We start from the raw sequence: 22,820 nt of genomic DNA on the forward strand, positions 1-22,820 counted from the left end.
TATGGACATGATTTCCTACAATTATGATCACTATATGCGAGGAGCAACAACCACTTTCTCTGCAGTGGAAAGGTGAGAAGGGCAGCCCGTTCCCCAGGAGCTAGGGTCCAGGAGAGCTTAGAATGAATGCCACACAGGGATCATGTCAGCAGAATCTTGACTTGAGCTTTGCCTTATTTTATTCTCCTGATTGGTCAAATATTAACTGAGGGCTTGGCTGGACAATAGGAGATGATGGAATGCAAAGTAAGCTGTTCTCATGAACTCACCCTTGGGCTCCAGCCTGCTGCAGAGCAGAGAGTCTTAAACTTGGCATCTTTGATGGTCTAATATCCTCCCTCACTCAATTTAAAGGAGTACTTTTTCTTACAAAACATCAAGGGGAGAGGGGAACCCACTGCCAAACTGGACGCTCTCCAATCCTGTACTTGACAGGATCTCTACATTGGGTTGAAGGAAGAGAGAGAGAATTCAGAATACACTCTCTTGGTCTGTTTGGCTCCTGTGAAGCAGTACCTTAGACTGGATAACTTACAAACAACTGCTGACCTGTCTGGGGGCTGGGAAGTCCAAGATAAGGGACCAGCAGATTAGGTGCCTGGTGAGGGCCTGCTCAGTGCTTCAAAGATGGTCTTTTATCCCTGGATCCCCTCAAGGGGAAAAGCCAAGGTAGCTCCCCTCCAGCTCTCTCACAAGAACAGTAATCCCATTCCTGAGAGTAGAGCCCTCTCAAGACTTGATCCCTTCCCAAAAGACCGTGCTTCCTACCACCATAGCGGTGGTTAATCTCCAACAAGTAAGGGGACACGAACATTCATACTGTTAATCATGCTTAGAAATGAAAAATGAATATATTGTAACTCAATTAAGCTGGGATAAAATTTTTAAACAAAAGAAGAAAATTCAAAGAACCTAAACTTAAAAAAAGTACTAACTTTTTTCATTCCTTTTCTCTCATAATCAGTTCCCCAACCCTATCTCAAATATATTCAAACAAAGCAAAACAAAACCATAAGAAAAAAAGAAAATTCCTTCAGACATGATCCTTGCAGGGAGTTAGTTCTTAGCTCTTCTCTTAACATAGAGAGCTGTGTGGCCCTGATTAATAAGAGAGAGGTGTTGGTAAATTCATATTCTGAAGGGTCCTTTGGCTACTTTCAGTCAAGTGATAATCACTTTATATAGAAGTGGATTCCTGAAAAGTTACCAGTAAATGTTTTGCAAGTTGAATAAAACTTACCTTAGCTCATTATACAATGGCCTAAGATGAATTTCAGTGTAACTTATCTCTTGTGAATATTTATCTTTCCACTTGGAATTGCATCTCACCCAACAGAAGTTAACTTCTTTAATACAAACATTAATTTTCTGAAAAAAGGGACACTCAGTAGCTCTGAAAAGGTACAAAATATGTCACAGCCACCATGAACAAAAACCCTAATGTTTTGCCCACAGAAGAACCTCTCAGTTCTCACACAATACTTCTTTCTATTTTAGATACACATTTAACTCACTCAGTTCCCTCTCTTCTAGAACCAGCAGAGTTAGGAAGGGGATAGGGAATAGAGAACATGGAGTGAACCTTGTTCATCAGGAAGTAGTTGGATGACAGGACACACAGAACAAATACATTTAAGCAAAGGAAAGACCCAAGAACTCAAAGAATGTGGCATCCTGGTATCGCTTAGCAAGGGTGTGTACCCCAAAGCACAGAGCTGAATAAGAGTAAATTGGTGCTCAATGGTGCTAATGATGTCTCCAGGTCAACAAGACAATTAGATCTGTATTTTCTATTTAAGAAGACAGCAAGAATGTGGTAAATGGAATGTCACCCTAAATCATTGCAAAATAAATATATTTTGGCAAAGCACTTAATATCTGTTGATATGTATATATTGTTATGTGGATTACATAGCATCATGTAAAACTAAGATACTATGTCACTGTACTGGCTCTCCAAAAAATTAATATACCTGTGTTATTTTGCTGCTGTCAATTACAGTGGCTTGAAGGCTCATAAAGTGGACACACATCTTGGAGAATAGTGACAGTATAGGACTCACTGAACAAGGGTTTTCCTTATTTGCAAATTGTAGTGGTTTCCTCCTGAGCTGGAGTACCTCAGCTTGTGCATTGTTAACATCTGGTGCCAGATCACTCTTTGTTGCAGGGTCTGTCCCACGAACTCTGTATTTTAGGTCACTCACTAGAATCCCTTGATACCCTGCAGACATTGATATCTGAACCCTGGGGAGCAAATTTGCCTCTGGTAGAAAGCCACTGTCCTAGAATGAAATCGGAAACTGATCCTTGTTGAACTCCTTATTCCTCTTGGGGATTCGATCCTAAATCTAAAATGTCTCATTTGTTTCTCCATATCCATTTATTGCCTCTTGGAAGAGCAGTATGAATGTGTGGCCATGATATCTTGTTTGTGTTTTCTTGCTGCACAGTTAAATAAGAATTGCCAGCAATAATTAAATTCATTTGTAAATAGACATACTGTCAATTTCCTAACATGCACCCCAAACAAGTTTTTCTCTCTGTTAAGAAGAAATGCAGAAACAAATACCAATAAATGGTGGATCACCAGGCCCTCAGAGACTTGTTCTGGGGTACTCTGTTCCCACTTGTTCTCAACAATCCACGTGGAGCAGCGGACTGAAAATTTCAGAGCCTGCTTCAGGCTGTGTGAGCAGAGGACACCATCTCTCCTAAAATTAAGAGTGTGTGCAATTCCACTTTCCAGTTGTGGCCTTGTCAGCCATAGCGCTTAGGTGAAACTGAATTGGAAAGTGGTCTTGCAGATTGAAAAAGGAAACAGATAATGCTGAGGTTAAAAGACTCCAGCGTGCATTGCGTGCACTGGAAGGATTTACATGATCAAGAACGGAAGCTTCTTTGTTTTTGTCCTTTCTTGTCCTTTCTCAGGACTGTGGAAAGAACATGACAGCCACTCTTCTGGTGGAGTTATGGGCACCCAGCTGGAAAGATAGTGTGATGTAAGAGAAAGACCATGATTTCAGTTATACAAACGTGGCATCAGACATTGCCATCTAGTACATACATTCCCTTAAAGCAAGTCACCTATTTCTCTGAGCCTACTTCTTCACCTAACCAATGAATCATTGTGAGGATTAAATGAGAAAGCACATAAAGCGTTGAGTACAGTGCTGGATACATTGGAGGTGCTCAATAAAGAGTGGTTACGATGGCTGTTCTCAGTGTAAAATGGTATTAGACCATAGGAGTGTTGTGCAGAATGGGCACTCAGTTTTATTAAATGGATGAATAAGCCTTGCCCTTAGTAAAGAGTGTTCCTTGACACGGATCAGCACCACGTTTTGAAAAATTGAGCATCTCTGGATGCCCAACCACTTCAGAAAAGAGGCAATTCAATGTGGTGCAGGAGAGGAAGGAATTTGCTCTTTTCCTCATTTTTAGGAGTTCTGGGGCTGGTTCCCATCACTTCATTTCTCTGTAGTTGTTGTAGGAAGGATGACACATAGCATTATAGCATGGAGGTTTGCACAAGGTGAGTGCTTGATTAAAAAAAAAAAAAAAGAAATGGATGGCCTTTTACAAAGACAGTTCTTTACACTGAAATAGAGACAATGTTAACAAGTGCTTTTATTCCCAAATATTAACCCATAGGTGCTTGAGGTACCTTGAGGGGAAGGCAGTGGTAAGCAGACCAGCAGGGAGGAGGGAGGAGCGGGAGCCCACACACAGCAGGTGACCTAATCAGACCCCTTCAAGAGGCAACCTGACCTCACGGATCTGGTGGCTCTCTGCAGACTATGCAGAGACATCTTCTAAGAGCAGAGAGGCCAGGTGCCCCTCCAGCTCCTCCAGATGTGCCTCTTGCCTCCCCCAGCCACGTTCTTCCTACCATGGGTGACTTTTTCTCACTTGTGTAAATTTTCTGACTCTCACCTCCACCTCTTCCACAGGGATCGTCAATGGAAGTTCATAATGTGCCGGATGACTGATTACGACTGCGAGTTTGAAAATGTTTAGATTTGCCACACATCAAATCTGGTGGGAGGGAAAGGGGCCAGGAGTCCCAGGGGTGCCCACATGTGTTCACATCTGTTGGATCTCCTGTAGCTATTTCTTCTCCTCTCTTTTCTTCTCCCTGAGCTGGTGGCCACAGTGCCAGCTCCCTGGGACTTTCTGCCTAGTATCACAATTATAATTAAATCCACAATTAAACCATGTTTTCCACTTTCAACACAATTCATAAGCTGCCATTCTCTGTAACCAGTGATGGCTTCCTTGTACACCACATATACAGCATGCATGTACATAGCCTGCCTCCTGGAACACCTGCCACAGCCTGGCTATGGCTTTTACAACAAAATGGGCTGCACATTCAGATAATGCATAGTGGGGGTAGAGCTTGAGGAAGGGAGCAATGAAGATTCTCTGTATTCACATCTGTTTGAATGTCACCCTGGGTCCTCACCAAAGGTAGGGCTTCTGCCCTTAGGGCACACAAGCTTCTGCTGTCCCCTCCACATGAGCCAGGCATGCTAAGAAGTCCAAGTACAGAGCTCTGAGCTCCAGCAGTGAGGGGATTGGGGGGGGGGGTGAAATGAGGAGAAGAAAGTTTTGGGACAGAGTAGAAAGATTTAGAAGAACTTCCTAATCAGAAGATAAATGTTGGCATATCCAGGAATGAAAAGATTGCAGGGGCCAGGGGCACCTGTTAGAATCAGTTTCAAGTAAGATAGGAACAAAGAAGAAAAAAAAATGTCTGAGAATGGGATTCAGATTGGGAACTGGCAGGGGACCGGTGTTGCTTGAGAGTGGCCAGGTTGAGTTTGGAAATGGAAAAAGGAATTTGAGTCACTGGCACCTAAAGGCAGCCCCAGGATTCTTGTGAAGTCTGCATATGCCCTGCAGAAATGGAGAGCTACCGGCAAACTCGCCTGGAAAGACTGCCCTGGGCATCTGCCTATGTGTGGCTCACGGGTGTCTTCTACAATGATAGTACCGTCTTTCTTCCTCTTGTGATGTCTTTGTCCCCAGCCTTTTGTACTCTCTTGCGCATAAAATGAATAAAAGTATTATCATTTACTATGCTGCAAACTTTATGGCTCAGTTTTTTTCCCTCTACCCCTACCCTTCCAGACCATTAATCCATCCATTCTAAAAATAGGGCTTGGTGTTGTGATTTGAGCTCTGCAACAGGCAAGACACCAGAAATGCAATGATGACAATGACGAAATGTGCCTGGGCGATCAGATAATGCAAACATTAACTGATCAGTGCTTTACTTTAAGGATTGGCTAAAGCATGAAAACACATTTCTTTGTCGGTGTTTTCAGTCCTCCTCAGCCCAGTGTCACATGCATTCTTAACTATAAGAAAGCCCTATTCCCTTTATCTACAGTTTGCCTTTTCCTTTCTGATTAGCACTGACTTTCCCACATCCTCTCTCCAGTGAAACAAGAAGAGGAGACAACCAGGCAAACACACAGGGTCCTTACAGTGTTACACAACCCTTCTAGGAGGTCCGAGATGGCAAGTCTCAGCCCTGAGTGACTGTATTTCCCACTGCAAAATGCCAGCAGTGTGTGGGGAGAAGGCAGAGTGCAGGGTGTCCTCTTCCTCTTCATTTTAAAGCCCTTTTTTCATATTGTGGTGTTGCTTTATTTACCCCGTTGCTTTGTTTCTGCCTCTCTGGCAATTTAGATTTACACTAAGAAGCTTCCCAGCATTATATTTCACAAAGGGAACCATTAATATTTTAGCAGTTGCAGTGCCGGTTCAGGACAGGAACCAGGAAATGACCTCCTCTGGGTTTGTGGGGCACAGCTGGAAGGGAGACAAGCAATCCCGATTGACTGACCTGGCATCCATGATGCAAACAGAAGACTGGTGAGAAGATGGGGTGGAGAGGCCTGTTAGCTGGGGGGAGCTGGCCAGAACACCTCAAAAGAACACAAGTCAGGGGAGAAATGGTAAAGCAACCCAATTAGAAGGTTCTGTACCAGATGGAGAAAATAGAGATTTTATTATTTGCTTTATAGGCCAAGCAAAGACAGGAAAGACACTGTTAACTTGGACCTCTTTGATATGAATAGTTTTTACTTTATATCAAAGGTCAATCATCAAAAATTAAGTGTCAGAAAAAAAGAGTCAAACCCAGCTCTTCTAGTGAAAGTTCTTTTGCACCCTACTCTTTCTACCTTGCTGCAGAGCCTTGACCAAGTCACTTCTACTTTCTAGATCTACTTTCTAAGTAGGATAAGACATTTATTTGGGTAATTGCTGTGATTTTTTATTTTTGGAATTCTAGAGTTACATGAATTCTACTATCTTCCCTGAATTGTTTATAAAGGAGTTTGCTAAGGCATTTTCTTCCAGGGAAGAAAGCTGGCATTGTAATTGAAGAACTAGGTCCTATCCCTGGCTCTGGCAGAAGGTGTTTGTGTGATGTTAGACTAATCCCCAAGCCATCATTTCCTCATCTATGCCGTACAGAGAAGAATCACTTTCCCAACAACCTCACAGGATGGTGGCCACACGAAACGAAATGAGAGACACAATTTCTCCCTCACAGGGCCTATAGTCTAATGGCAAGACAAGAAAACAGAAAGTGAAGCTGAGTGTAGGTAAATTTCCTTAAGAAGTCCAGGCTATGCTCAGCTTCACGACAAGTAGTCTACTGCAATGAGTAGACTGTGGGTGATGGGCTCAGTTGCCTGGGGAGAAATCCTGCCTCTATCACTTCACAATTTCATGACCTTGACCAAGTCACCTACCTTTCCTGATTCTATTTTAGAGAGTAATAATGCCTATATCTTGTATTATTATAAGAATTAAATGAGATCACTTAATGTCTTACATGTACTAAGTCCCCAACATCTGTAGTAAAAAGGGAGAAGGTTAGTAGTATTATAATACATTGGAAATAAAGTTCCTTGGGTGAGTTGGATGTTAGAGTAGGAAAATGATAGAACAATTTCATAAAATAGGTATGACTTAAGTTTGGCTCCCTCTCATTCATTTCTTCATTTGTTCATCACTGAATCAATAAATTATTAAATGCTTATTAGATATCTCAACCATGGTACTAGGCATGGTTCCTGATTTCCAGAGGATTTTAAACCAAAGGAGTGAGGCAAGCAAATGAACCATTACAGTACACTTTGCCAAGTCAGCATCCAGCGGCATTTCAATAGAAGGTGATGAGGAATCAGAGTGGGATTTTTCAGGCAATGGAAACAATATGATGATATGCATAAATAACATTCAGACTTAAGGAAATTTCCCCAGGAAATATTGGCCTCATCAAGGAGGTCTGGGTAGCCCAACATGTAGCCATAAAGTCTTAAAGAAGGGTTAGTAGTTCACATCGACACCACGAGGCATTCTGTTTGTGCCTATCAATGATAATTTGTTATGTTTATCTGGAACTTAAACTTAATCTGGGACCTCCTGGCCCTAGAAATCTAAAATGGGAGATTTATCATGTGCACACATAGACACACATGTACACACATGCAATACCATGGCCTGAGGAAGTTCTCTCTCCAACCCAGCTATTCATCCACTCATATTGCTCTATAATTAACTGTTTTAAATAATATATAAATTCAACATTTTTAATTCTTTCAGAAGAAAGAATTTAATTCTTTCAGAATCACCAGCAAATATATAATCATTAGCAAATATATAAACTCAGAAAAGAGCCTTCAAACTTCAAAAACTTCATCTTCCAAGTGATTTCACCATGAAAACACATATTTTTCTCTCTCTCCAGAGGATCTCCTATCTAGAACCAAGCTGAGATGTTTCCCTTGTCCTGTGGATCAGAGAGAACATGTCCTAGTTCAGTCCATGTACAAACATTGGTGAGTGTTCTGATGGCCATGAGAGCAGACATCATGTGGCATTATGTGTCTACTCTCCTTGTACAGTCTTAATCAAATTTAACCAAATCAATTCCATTTATTTCTGCTTAATTAAACCCCCTTGTTAAGGAGTGGCACCTGAACTTTTTTATCATACTGGATCCAGAGTCAGTGAGACCAGGCAATGAGAACCCTTTCAAAGTGGCATCTGGGCCTGCAGGAGAGTGTGATCCCTTACCCATTAACTTGTTGCGTCTGTTATTCAATTTACTCCTTTGTGAAGCAGGATAAGAAAGCATACCTACCTCAAAAGTTGCTCTAAGGGATAATAATAAGATATTCAAACATAGCTCAAATTTTGATGGGACTTGCAACTTTTCACAGATTGTGATATCCCTAAAAACTGAAAACAAACAAAACTTCCTATTAAGTTTGAAACCTATTTATTGGACGCCACAGTGCCTTGCTAAGGACCTGAATTTCCCATTCTGTGACCGCCCCCTTTTCCTCACTCCAATGCAGGCCTGTCCACTCACAAGGAAATCAGTTATCGATGTAAATGAAGAAATGTCTGCATCAGTGAAAAATGGTGACTAGAATATTGCAAAAGTAGTATGACTGCTCATTTCTTTGCTTTTTATACTTTTCTACCTTCCCCAATTTGTAAAAGCAATTGTCATTCATTATGTTTATAATCAACTAAGAAAAGCAATTTTAATCTTGTGGATAAAAATAAGTCACTGTGGTTGCCAAACAGTTCAGCTTTAGGATGATGTTCCAGCTGTAAGGTGACCATATGGTTATTTCATGGAAAGAATGAGATTATAAAACCAGACCCTTTCATCTAACTGGCTGCCTAGTGGGTCATAATTTAATATGCAGAACTACCTGCTCTTTCCAGCATCTCTCACCATCTCCAGAGACAGTGGAACAGATGTTCCCCTGCCATATGGCCAATGAGAAACAAACACTTAATGCGGTGGCTCAAATCCCCCTTCTTCCCTCCTCCCCTCACTTTAGACCTATATCAGAGCCAAGCATAGCTGTACCTCCTAAGGCTGGGATCTTTCCTTAATTCCAGCAGCCTATGTCTTCATTTTCATTTTCCTGAGGGCAGGACTCCTATCTTTCTTATTTATTGGTAGATATCTCATGCCTAGCAAAATGGTTTATTCATAGTAGACACCCAAACTATATGTTCTAAAATTAAAATGGATTTCTAGTTGGTTTCCAATTTTGGGGAGGAAGATCTATCAGAGGTCTAAATTATAATAAATGAAAGAAATAAGAAATAAGTGTAAAGCACTTTGAAAATTAGGAAGTTCTGTTAGAAGGCAAGGTATCAGGGTGCTGTGCTTTTGATGGAGGTTCAGGCCATCTCTCTCTTTCTCTAGCACCACTGGATCATCATTAATTCCATCTTTTTAAGAGCTGTTCACTAATGATGGATAAGATGTAAAGCACAACATTCAGTCACAATCGTCAATCGCACATTCAGAAATTATATGTTGGCCGGCGCCGCAGCTCACTAGGCTAATCCTCTCCCTTTGGTGCTGGCACCCCAGGTTCTAGTCCTGGTCGGGGCACCAGATTCTGTCTCAATTGCTCCTCTTCCAGTCCAGCTCTCTGCTGTGGCCCAAGAGGGCAGTGGAGGATGGCCCAAGTGCTTGGGTCCCTGCACCTACATGGGAGACCAGGAGGAAGTACCTGGCTCCTGGCTTTGGATCGGAGCCCACCGGCCATAGCGGCCATTAGGGGAGGGAACCAACGGAAGGAAGACCTTTCTCTCTGTCTCTCTCTCTCTCTCTCTCACTGTCTAACTCTGTCAAAAAAAAAAAAAAAAGAAAAGAAAAGAAAAGAAATTATATGTCACCTCCCTAGTGAATGCCAATGTTGGTGTTTGTATGCAGAGTGAACTATATTCAAAACAGCACCTGAGTAGCTAGCACAGTACTAGACACTCAGTGGACAAGAGATGAAGCTTGTGGAATGAACCCTCAATGGACTGGTGGACAGAACAGCCAAAGGACAAAGGGAAGCAGACTGGTAAAATAGATGACATGCAAGGAAGAAAACCTCCAAAGTAAATCAAATGGAAATATGATACAATGGAAGCATGAACAACATTCAATGGGAGCCTAGAGGATGAAACCCAGAAAATCCAGAGAGGGGTCTTCCAGAGCTGATGTCAAGTTGGTAATAGACAGATGAAGAGGATTTCTGTTCATGGAGAACAGGAAGGACTTTCTCACTTAGAGGATACACCCAAGTTAATAATCACAGCTGCCATTATTGAGTGTATACAGCTGTGCCCAACACTATTCAAGGTAGGCATCATACATAGATTTATTTATCCTGCTAACAGTGTCAAAGGTGGATATTATTTTCTCTATTTCATTCTTCAAAAAATTAAGGTTCTTCCATGTGAAGCAGCTTGGCTAAAAGTGTGGGCTGGCTGTGGGGTCTCTGGCTCAAAACCACATGTCTTTCCATACCCAACTTCATTTCCATAACACATTTCTGTGTTTCATGGATGTGGATGTCATCCTTGTACAGGAACCACATTAATCCATCTGTTAATATTTGTCTCTGAGGGTAGCTTTGTTGGCAGGCTCAGAAGTGAGCTCATTAGCCATTACCCCCATGGAAAGATGTTCTTGGAAGTCAAACATGCTGTGAGTCACACACCTCCCTGTGCCCTACTTCAATGGTACAAGATATGCAGGTTAGTTCTGCCCATAGGATTCCAGAAGAAGGTAATTTAAAATCTCTCATGGTATGAAACTGCAGTTTGAGCTGGACAAGGACATCATGCTACAAAAATTCACACTGAAGCTAGGCTCTTAATTCTCCCCACACATTGGTAAGTTTTCAGAAAATTCACAGGCCTCTGCAGAAGAGGCAGGAAAAAAAGAAAAATAGTGAATAAGTAGATTGGGTTGGACAGGAAGACCAGATTCAGTTCTTGCCAGAATGGTACCATTGCTTGTTCTGCATTGCTAAACTCACATGGCTCTGTTTTTGTATACTTAATGTTGACTATTGCCTCAATAAGGTGTTATTAATCACCTATTTTGTTCCTGAGACAAACTAAAGGAAACCAAGAGACATAAAACCCACACTTTTTCTCAGAAGTATTTTCTTGTTCTAGTTAGGGAGAGAAAGACTGGATGTTTGGAAAGGTAAGGAATAAAAGAAGACTGCTTACAATTGCTCACACGGTAAGTGATGCACACAGAAAACCTCGTGTTATTATTTCAGAGGGTAAGTGGGGTCAAAATGAGCTGGAGAAAAGAAGAGCTGTGCATGCATCAGAGACTGCCTGAGCAGAGCTACGGAAGTGAGCACAAGGAAAGGGCACAGGCTGCAGCCCAGTGAGGGAGAAGACTTGCTCAGGACACTCGGAGAGCAAGTGACAGAGAAAGCTCCAGAATTCAAGACTGTGTGTTGTTAGCTTGGTGAATTACTCTGCCAGGTCCCAGTGTTGTGCTTTCGTGAGCCAAAAGGAGCAAGGGAGAAAAATAATCACAGACTCTAGCCCTCCACGCCCTGAAAGGTCTCCCTGTTTACTTCTTGTTGTAACTCCAGACAGGGGTGCTTACTCCCATTTTACAGATGGGGTTAAAGACTTCTGAAATAGTAGGCAACTTGCCCAGGAAAAATAAGATTCAAATTCTTATTCCAATATTTTAAACATTGTCCTTGGAGAGAGAGAAGGCATTGCATGTTAGTCTGGAAAAGTTATTGGAGGTCTACAAAGTTAGATGAAGGGTCTAAAAACCATTATGTTTCTCCTCTACTTTTTCATATTCATATAGACTTACCCAACTTTAAAGTCCTAGATTCAGTACTTCCTGAAGTTATGTCATTGTCTGCCTTCTAAAATGGTTCCTAAATAACAAACCCTCAATCCCACAACATAAATGTAACCCAAATAGCAGAGTAACTCTAACAACTGAGACAATAATTGCCTTTGCTTGATCCTTCAGCTTATACAACTGTTTCAGCTCCGCACACAAAGTCACTATCTTCTTTACCTTTGCTGCGTGCTGTTTCTGCCTAGACAACCTGCATATTCAATAAACACCACTGTTCCTTTCTGTTGATTAAACCCCAGGATACTCTGTCTATTAGTTGAAGCATGTGGGGATGTTATCAAAGCTCTAGTTCACCTCATCTCATGATGTTCTTTTTCATCATTATCTTAGAATGTGCAGGTTGCCTGCATCATAAACTAAATTGATCACTGGAGTTTAGTAGTCATAATAGATTCTAGACACATAAATTACTTTTCATTTGCTTTAATTCCCAGTAGAGAAATTTAGACACCTAATAAAAGCAAGTGAAAAAATGTAGTCCAGCTCTATTAAGCAATGTAAGAGCTCACTTACTAAAAGACAAGTGGAAAGGCAAGCAAATTTATAGGAGTGGCTACATTGAGGTCCTTCCACAGGAGGCCTGTCCCTTTGGCCATTAACCAGCATAAATATCAAATGGACTTACTATTAAAGCTCCTTTAATGGCCTTGGGGCTAGTCAGTCCTCCCTTAGCACCCAAGGTTCATCACTGCATCTTCAACGCAGTACCTAGTATATTGTTGGTACTCAGTGGACTCTGATATGTGCAGCTTGGGCCCATACTGGCCTCAATGAATTCAAAGCAGGTTTCCATCTTCTAAGGATCCAGGTCTTTGATTCTCCCATGGTTCGTTTCTCTCTCTCTCTCTCTCTCTCTCTCTCGCTCTCGCTCTCTCTTTGCTGTGTGCTGTTTCTGCCTAGACAACCTGCATATTCAATAAACACCCTGTTCCTTTCTGTTGATTAAACCCCAGGATACTCTGTATATTAGTTGAAGCATGTGGGGATGTTATCAAAGCTCTCTCTCTCTATTTATATAAAACAGGGAATGAGGATAAAAACAATTCAGATGATTTTATACATACTCAGATCCAGACCCTTTCCTAAGCCCATATATATTTATATATATATATATATATATATATATATATATAATTCAAATATTTGTAGTGCATTTACAAATGAGAAAACTGAGACTCAGAGAGATTGATTACTTTCTCTGGAATTTACATCCTACACATTGGAATAGAATCCATACTCAGACCTGAATGAGTCTAAAACATGAATATTCCAGTATATTCTATCCTAGCCTGAGATTCCAGTGTAGACTGTGCTATGCTGCTTCCATAGTCTGTGCTGTGGACAGCTAATGTTATCTTTTCTCACACCACGTAGGTCTCTACTAGTATTAGCACCAAAGCAACTTAACTGCACAGCTCATTTGAAACTTTTGGGGCTAGTCAGTCCTTCTCTGTTATACATGGCTTATTACTGTGTCCTCAACTCCTGAAAGAGACTTCCTGGGATATCAATCAGTAAATACAATAGTACTTGAAAAGTTCATTGAAAATATAATTAAAATATCAGCTTATTTTTATGTAAAAAATTGAAATCAATGTGTAGTATTTTCATAATATAATTTCCATGAACTTTTGAGTAGATATTACATGTATGGATTTCAAAGTGTGGGGCATTTGTTTTTTAAATTATACAAGTTTCATGTATTTCATATATACAGATTTAGGAACATAGTGATACCCACCCCCACTCTTCCTCCCACCCAAACTCCAACCCTTCTTCCTCCTCCCTCTCACATTCCCACTCTATGTATCCCGCTTCCCATGTTGGATAGTTCTCTCCCTTTTTTTTTCTATCAGTTAGTATTTGCAGACACTAGTCTTGTTTATTTGATCCCTTTGACTCTTAGACCTATCAGTATGATCAACTGTGAACTGAATTAACACACAATTATTCTTAGGTGTTTAACTTTAACTGAGAAGAGTGGGAATAAGAGAGGGAGGAGATGTACAATTTGGGACATGCTCAAGCTGACTTGCCCCAAATGGTGGAGTTAGAAATGTGCCAGGGGATTCCAATTCAATCCCATCAAGGTGGCATGTACCATTGCCATCTCACTAGTCCAAGGACCAATAAATCTTTTTTTACAAATGAGAAAATATCCTTTAAATATCCTTTTGCGACTTTTAAAATGCTTTCGTGTTAAACATACTTTCCTTTTAATAGCATAGTGCGCTTCACTGGCCTCCTCTTAGGTGTTTGTGTACTGGCTTGTAGAATTAATCACATCTCCCTGAAGATAATATATCTCTTAAAAATGCCTCTGTGCACTTTCATACACTGTTGTACATGCCCGGAAATCTCTTACCTGCACCTTATTTCTCTGGTGGATTCTCGGGTCTGTATTTCCTGGTTCCCAGGGTGATATTGCCACGTACCTGATTATGTCTACTTCATAGCACCTGGAACACTTTTGCATTTCCCTGTTTCGAGAGTGATTAGATGTCCTCTGTGTCCCTATGTACCCAGTTCCTGGCATATAGTCGGTATTCATTAACTATTGTCAATGTTTACAGAATGAGGGAAGTGCCATTCAATTCCATGGAAAATAACTGCAAGTAGGACTCATTCTCTTTCCCAGACTATTTAACAGCTTTAATTCTAATCTTGCTTTCTCCATTCTTGCTTGGTTCCTTTGAATACACTTACTCATGGCTGCCAGTGACAGAACAAAGAAATCTTTGACTCTAAAGCAGGTACTTTCTGTAATCCTCATGGTACACAGGTCTAAGTTCAAGTTCTTAACAAGACTTTACTGCCCTCCATGAAGCAGTGTCCTCTGTCTCTTCTCTGCCTCCTCCCTGCCTTCATTGTTCCCTTCAGTCTGGGTTAGGAAAACTTCACAGAAGATCTCATAATATTGTATACAGGACCATCACTGTCTGTGCCATGATGTGAAGTATTTAAAATTATGTTCTCATCATGTGAAAGTAAGTTCCTTGGATAAAAAATTGTTATATTTTTCTCTGGAAGCCTGGTAGCTAGCAGGGAGGGATGCATTAATGGGTATTGAGTTAATAGTATCTAACAATAACCACACAGTGGTTAATTGTCAGGAAACATACTACAAAGTATTGGAAAGAAAAACAAACTTTCAGACAAAAACTAATCCTTCTAGCAGACTTTAAGTTCTATGTCTCCTAGAATGTTAGGGAACTTAGATTTCTCATTGGAAGTTTTTCAACTAAGAAAATATTCATGAACATTCTTTGGTGCAAATAAAAACCTGATGATATCATAAAAGATAAGTGGAAAATAAAATGCAAATGGTCTTCATAAAATGCAGCTAATTTCAAAGAGCAAGAAGTTTTTAATACATATTTTCAAAACTAATGATACATAATATTAACACCGTTGCATGCATTGGTGTAACACAGAGCAGTTAATTGCAATTCCATTCCATTGGCAACTTTGTGATGTCTCATCATCAGGCAAGGTTTCAGTCCACTGGAAAGCAAATGTTTATTAAAAGCATCTTGTAAGGACAGCACCGTATTGGTTTCAGTTGGAAATAATGAAATAACAGCTTTCTGACACTCAAATGTTCACAATTTATTTAGGTGGAGCAAAAAGACACCAAAGAGCAATAAAAAGATAATCTGTAAAAACAGAACTGAGAAACTAACCATCACACATCTGATGAGATGAAGGTTTGTGAAGGAATCAGGGCTCAAGAAAAGATTTGGATCATTGGAAATAGAATGAAGGAAAACATATGCCTGCTTCGTTTGTCTCTTCATTCTTTTCCCAGCATCCAACATCCCTGTGGATGTGTTCTACACATGATCATTACCGATGAACACAGACATAAAAACTATATAGCTCTTCCAAAGACCCATGTAGTTATTACCGTCCCTCTTTTACAAATGAGAAAGTATGCTCCCAGACATCATCACCTGGCCAGGTTTACAGTTATATGAAATAAAACTAAGACTTGAACTCAACTCTTCCGACCCTTCAAACTCAAACTCTTTCTAGTTCTACACAAGAGCCAAATGTCAAATTTTACTAAATGTATCATTAGTCCTTCCAAATTCCTTCGACCTTGGAATTTTATAGACTATCTCTAATGCATATGAATAAGAAATATATAATGTATCCTCTAGTCTAAAACTGCACAATCCTCTCTGCTCTGTGTATCTGGACACCATCAGTGCAGCCACAATTCAATCATTAAAACTGAACTCTTCTGTCAAGGAACCAGTCAGGGAAAAAAGAAGCAAACAGTATGTCTGACTTATTTAATCAGATGATTTAAGTACAAGGGTTAAGCTGCTTAAGAGTGCAACAAAGCCTGAGTCTTAGTCAACTTTAATATAATTTCATTATTTCAGCGTGATCATATTTAATATGCTGAATCTCTTCATAATCAGCACTGTGCTCTCATTAAAACTGCATTTTGGCTATTAGAGGTTCTAATAAAATTTATTTTGGAGAATCAAAAATACTTATTATTCTCTTCTGGTTTCCTTCTTATCTCTACAGTCTCACACAACACCCTATTATTTTTTATTTTTTCATTAAATTACAGTGTATAATTATGGCTATAATGTGAGCATTGCACACGGTATTTTGTGCACAATTGTACACAGAATTCTCCACTTTCCTATGTTTGACCTTTGTGTCAAACTATTGAACAGAATCACTAGGAAGAGACCCTCTGAAGGCCTTTGGAGATGTCTGAGGGAAATACTCAGCTTTCATCCACTCCCACGTGGTCATTCATCTTCTGCAGAGTTAACCCGGAGGAATCAGACTGTGGCTTGCTTGGTTTAAGTACCATTATGAGCATAGCTTTGAAGTACCACAAGGCAGTTTCTCAAAGGACAGCCAGGGGTATTATCCTTATATTTGCCCTTGAATCATGCACTGTCACAGCTACATTCTACCTTGTCCTGACTTTGTAGTCTGGATACTTGGAGTAATTGTTAAATTCCAAGACAAATGTTCTTTCTGAAATACTGGCCCTCAAAATGAAAACAATCTGCCTTTATCCAGTATCACAAGTTTTATTTAAATTTAATTTGGCAAAGAAAAGCACAAAAGAAATTTTAGGTCAATTTGTCTCTTATAACAAATTGTCTTTCAGGTGCATTCAATTGAAGAATTTGCCCCTAGATATTTCTACTAAAACCTGAAGTTAAAATATGGTAATAGAAAATTGCTCTGATCTTATGCAATAAAAGGATTTTAAAAACATTAGTTTCAAATCAGTAATTCTAGAATTGGCATTGTAGCATAGTAGGTTAAGTCTCTGCCTGCAGCACTGGCATCCCATATGTGTGCTGGTGCAAAACCAGCTACTCCACTTCTTGTCCAGTTCCCTGTTAATGGCCTAAGAAAGCAATGGAAGATGGCCCGAGTGCATGGGCCCCTGCTCCTGACTCATGGCTTCAAAACAGACCAATTCTAGGTAATGCGGCTATTTGGGGGGTGAACCAGCAAATGGAAGACCTCTATCTCTGTCTCTCCTCTCTCTATAACTGTCTCTCAAATAAACAAATAAATAAATAAATAAATAAGCAGCTTTAATAATTCCATCTAATTTTGGTCATATGTGACTATTATATCTGAATGAATTCCTGCCTTGTTTTACATTTTTTAACAGTTATTTCAATAGAACTTGGTTTTTAGGGTATGTACCCCAAGAGATGACAAAATGGAAATTGATATCATTATGATTAACACAATAATGTTGGAAATCAAGGAGAGATTGTATGCTATTATTTGCAGTCCCATTGTGAAGTGGTGGCTCAAGTTTCTGTTACTCTGCTTCTGATTTGACTTCCTGATAATGCACCCAGGCAGCACCCAGTGATGGCCCAAATACTTGGATTCCTAACCACGTGAGAGACTCAGATTGAATTCTGCATTCCTGGTTCCACAAGCTCCACCCCAACTGTTGCAAGTAGGAAAAATGAAAGATCTCTGTCTCCCTTTATCTCTCCCTGTTTACCTCCCTCTTTATCATTCTGCTTTTCAAATAAATAAAAAATAAATAAATCAGTAAAAATAAATTGTACCTATTGACCATAGTATGAACCAGTAATAGCAGTAGTTGCTTTCTCTGTAATTCCATAGATCATGTTTCCTTATACATTTGCCACATTTCTATCATTTTCCTGGAAAGATAAAGAACCTTGTGCTAAGATCTAAGTTTTGGATTCTGTCTTCTTCTCTTCAATTATCCATCATTTTCTGGCCTCAACTCAGGAATGGCACAATCAAGGGATGACTTTTCCCTTGGTTCAGTCTCTCTAAATGCCTACGTCTTTTCACAGCTGTGCCCGTCTTCCATGGTGCCTTTGCTGCTCCATGCCTCAGAACCTTCTACCCTCTACCTCAATTATGTGTGAATCCACACAACATTGGTCACACCCAATTGGCTTTAAGTCTACATTGTCCCAAAATTTTCAGGATTTGTTTTTTTAATCTATATCATTTCCATGATCAGCTCATAAATTTATTAAGGTTAGGACCATCATATATACTTTTTCTTTCTTTATTATTTACCTTTATGGCTTTGAACAGAGAGTGAAACTCATATTTAATGTTTAGTGAACACTAACTTGCTTACAAATTTTTACCTTCTTTCAAGCTAAAGTTATTGAAGGAGTTTGAAAAGAATTTGCTCAGATAAATGAGGGTATGGAGTTAATATTTAACAACTTAGCATATGGGGTTTGTGTATTTCATCCTCTCTCAGCTGAGCCTTACCAAAACTCAGTGAGGTAGGGAGGAATTGTTGCAGTTGTCTTCATTTTACAGAGCAAGACTAATGAGGACAGAGTCACATGCCCAAGCTGTGAAACTTGAGTGTTATGGGAGCAGAATGAGAACCAAGAAATCAGACTCCACAGTCCAAACTCTCCTAACTGTGCTATGCTGCTGCCTTCCCATCCCGGTTGATCAAATATTTTCCTGTGAAACTATCTAACAATATATGAAGGGTCTTCAAAATTTCATGGAAAATGTGCAATTGTGAAAAAGCTATGTATAGACTACAAATTTTTTGCACCAAAATCAACTGTTGAATTCCATTTCCCACAAACTTTTTAACATACCCATGTACATCTGATCCAAGGCAGGAAGTATCATACCCTGCCCTAGAAGTAGGACTGTTCATTGTAAAGAAATTTTGGACTGGGCTAATGTTATGGCACAGTAGCTACTGCCTGAGATATCAGCATCCCATATGAATGCTGGTTTAAGGCCTGGCTGCTCCACTTCATGTTCAGGTCCCTGCTAATGCATTGGGAAAGCAGCAGAAGATGGCCCCCTGTCACCCATGTAGGAGACTGGGATGAATCTCCTGGCTCTTGACTTCACCCTGGCCCATCCATGGATGTTATAGACATTAGGAAGGCCTATTTAGTGAAATAATTACAGAAACTTCCCTAATTTGGAGAAAGAAAGGGATGACCAAGTAGAGGAAGCACATAGAACTTCTCTAACAGTCATGATCAGAAAAGAGTTTCATCATGACACATTGTAGTCAAACTCTTCACAGTAAAACATAAAGAAAAGATTATAAAATATGCATGAGAAAAACATTAGATTACTTTCAGAGGACCTCCAATTAGACTCATAGCTGACTTCTCATCAGAAACCCTACAGGTTAGAAGGGAATGATGGGATATAGTCCAAGTCCTAAGAGAAAAAAAAAGTCAACCCAGAATACTACACCTTGAAAAGCTCTAATTTATGAATGAAGGTGAAATAAAGACCTTCCATTACAAACAGAAATTGAAAGAATTTGTCACCACTAGTCTAGCCTTACAAAAGATGCTTAAGGATGTGCAACACACAGAAACACAGAAAGATAGATATCATTATGAAAGAATGAGAAGGTAGAAAAACCCCCAGTAAAAGTACAAAAGAAATAAAAAATAGGATTATTTATGGAAAAATGGCAAGGCCAAGTTATTGTTTATCAATAATCACGTTGAATGTAAATGGCCTCAACTCTCCAGTTAAAAAATAAAGACTAGTTGAATGGATTAAAAAGCAGAACTCATCTATTTGCTGCCTATGAGAAACATATCTCACCAACAAAAATACATGAAGACTGAAAGTGAAGGATGAAAAAAGATATTCAATGCTAATGGAAAGCAAAAAAAGGCAAACGTCGCCATCCTATTATCAGACAAAACAGACGTTAACACAAAAACTGTTAAAAGAGACAAAGAAGGGCACTATGTAATGATTAAGGGATCAATTAAACAGGAAGATGTGGTTATAATAAATGTATACACACCCAATTACAGGACACCTGGGCTATTTAAAAGAAATGTTAATAGATCTAAAGGGAGACATAGACACCAATACAATAGTAATGGGGACTTCCACACTCCACTTTTATCAAATGGACCAATCAACTAGACAGAAAATCAACAAAGAAACAACAGAGTTAATCGACAAATGGACCTAATGGATATCTACAGAACTTTTCACCCCACAGTTACAGAATACACATTCTTCTCAGCAGTGCATAGAAATTTCTTTAGGGCAGACTATATGGTAGGTCATAAAGCAAGTCTCAACAAAGTTTTAAAAAATCATGCAGTGCGTCTTCTTTGACCACAATGGAATGAAGCCAGAAATCAACAACTCAAGAATCTTTAGATCATATGCAAACACATGGACACTGAACAACATGCTCCTGAATGAACAGTGCATCATAGGAGACATCAAAAAGGAAATAAAAAAATTTCTGGAAATGAATGAAGGTGGCAATACAACATATCAAAACATATGGGATACAGCAAAATAAATTTAAGAGGAAAGGTTATAGCAATCAAGCTATCAATGCAACTCAAGGACCTAGAAAAACAACAAACCAAACCCAAAATTAGTAGGAGGAAATAAATAGTTAAAACTAGAGAAGAAATAAACAAAATTAAAACAAAAAATACAAAATATCAGTGAAATGAAGTTTTTTGTTAAATAAACAAAATTGATACAACATTGGCCTAACTAAACAAAAAAAGAGAGAAGACCCAAATCAATAAAATCAGAAATGAAAAAGGAAATGTAACAGTAGATATACAGAAATAAAAAAATCAATAGGAATTACTACAAAGATCTGAATGCCAATAAATTGGGAATCCTAGAAGAAATAGATAGATGCCTGGACATATACAACTTACCAGAATTGAGCCATAAAGACATGGAAAACCTAAATAGACAGTAACCAAGATGGGAATTGAATCAATAATAAAGACCTCCCTCTCAAAAAAAAAAAAAAAAAAAAAAAAAAAAACAGGACCAGATGGCTTCAATGATGAAATTCTATTAGACATTTAAAAAAGAACTAATTCCAATTCCAATTCTTCTCAAGCTATTCAAAACAACTGAAACAGAGGGAATCCTTCCAAATGCTTTCTCCTTCTTTTAGGCTGCCTGCATGACCTTAATTCTTAAGTCAGAAAAAGATACAACAGAGAAAGAAATCTATAGATCAATATCCCTGATGAGCATGATGAAAAAAAAATCTACAACAAATTATTAGCTAATTAAATCCAATAATATATCAGAAAGATCATTCACCCAGACTAAGTGGGAGTTATCCCTGGTATGCAGGGATGGTTCAACATTTGCAAATAAATAAATGTGATACATCACATTAACAAACTGAAGAAAAAATAATGTAGCTATCTCAATAGACACAGAGAAAGCATTTGATAAAGTACAATGTCCTTTCATGATGAAAATGTTAAGCAAATTGGACATAGAAGGAACATTTGTCAACACAATCAAGGCAATTCATGACAAAACCACCGCCAGCATCCTATTGAATGGGGAAAAGCTGAAAGCATTCCCACTAAGATGTGGGACCAGACAAGGATGCCCACTCTCACCATTGCTACTTGATATAGTCTTGGGAGTTTTAGCCAGAGCCATTAGGCAAGAAAAAGAAATCAAAGAAATAAAAATTGGAAAGGAGGAAATGAAACTATCCTTACTTGCAGATGACATGATTCTATATATATAGGAGATCCAAAAGACTCTGCTGAGAGACTATTGGAACTCATAAAAGAGTTTGATAAAGTGGCAGGATATAAAATCAATACAGAACAATCAATATCCTTTGTATACACAGACAATGCCATGGCTGAGAAAGAAGTTTAAAGATCAATCCCATTCACAATAGTTCCAAAGAGAATTAAATACTTTGCAATAAATTTAATCAAGTAAGTCAAAGATCTCTAAGATGAAATTACAAAACACCAAAGAAAGAAATATAAGAAGACATTAAAAATAGAAAGATCCCCCATGTTTATGAATCTACATCATCAAAATGTCCATACTACCAAAAGCAATTTACAGATTCCATGTGATCCCAATCAAAATGCCAATGATGTTCTTCACAGATCTAGAAAAAAATGATGCTAAAATTCATATGGAAACACAAGAGATTCCAAATAACTAAAGCAATCATATATAAGAAAAACAAAGCTGGAGGCATCACAATCCCTGTTTTCAAGATATCCTTCAGGGCAGTAATAATCAAAACTGCCTGGTACTGGCACAAAAACAGATTCGTATAACAATGGAAGAGAATAGAAACTCCGGAAATCAATCCATGCATCTACAACCAACTTATCTTGGACAAAGAACTAAAATCAATCCCGGGAACAAGGACAGTCTCTCTAACAAATGGTTCCGGGAAAACTGGATCTCCACATGCAGAAGTATGAAACTAGACCCCTACCATGCATCTTACACAGAAATCCATGCAAAATGGATCAAAGACCTAAATCTACAACCTGATGCCATCAAATCATTAGAGAACATGGAGGGAACTCTACAAGACATTGGCATAGGCAAAGACTTCTTGGAAAAGACCCCAGAAGCACAGACAATCAAAGCCAAAATTGACAAATGAGATCGCATCAAGCTGAGAAACTTCTATACTGCAAAAGAACAGTCAACAAAGTGAAGAGGCAACCAACAGAATGGAGGAAACTATTTGCAAACTATGCAACTGATAAAGGGTTAACATCTAGAATCTATAAAG

The 22,820-nt window shown here is 39.1% G+C and overlaps 1 protein-coding gene and 1 long non-coding RNA gene across 4 annotated transcripts in view; one reads left to right on the plus strand and one right to left on the minus strand.

The window, feature by feature from the left end:
- The window catches only part of DPT (dermatopontin), a 32,973-nt gene extending 27,879 nt beyond the window's left edge, over nt 1–5,094 (plus strand). The window contains exons 3-4 of the mRNA XM_002715598.5: nt 1–72; nt 3,954–5,094. The exon at nt 1–72 is cut by the window's left edge and continues 36 nt beyond it. Coding sequence (XP_002715644.1) covers nt 1–72; nt 3,954–4,020 — 139 coding nt within the window. The 3' untranslated portion in view covers nt 4,021–5,094. The remainder of the gene's footprint in view (nt 73–3,953) is intronic.
- LOC127493552 (uncharacterized) overlaps nt 1–12,050 on the minus strand; it is a 39,720-nt gene extending 27,670 nt beyond the window's left edge. For all 3 annotated transcript variants that reach the window (XR_011390319.1, XR_011390318.1, XR_011390320.1), the window contains exons 1-2: nt 11,690–12,050; nt 1–5,939 (exon numbers count right to left, since the gene is read on the minus strand). The exon at nt 1–5,939 is cut by the window's left edge. This is a non-coding gene — a long non-coding RNA (uncharacterized lncRNA). The remainder of the gene's footprint in view (nt 5,940–11,689) is intronic.
- Nucleotides 12,051–22,820: the final 10,770 nt, after the last annotated feature.

This window comes from Oryctolagus cuniculus, chromosome 7 (genome assembly GCF_964237555.1).
Source record: "Oryctolagus cuniculus chromosome 7, mOryCun1.1, whole genome shotgun sequence".
Lineage (NCBI taxonomy): Eukaryota > Metazoa > Chordata > Mammalia > Lagomorpha > Leporidae > Oryctolagus > Oryctolagus cuniculus.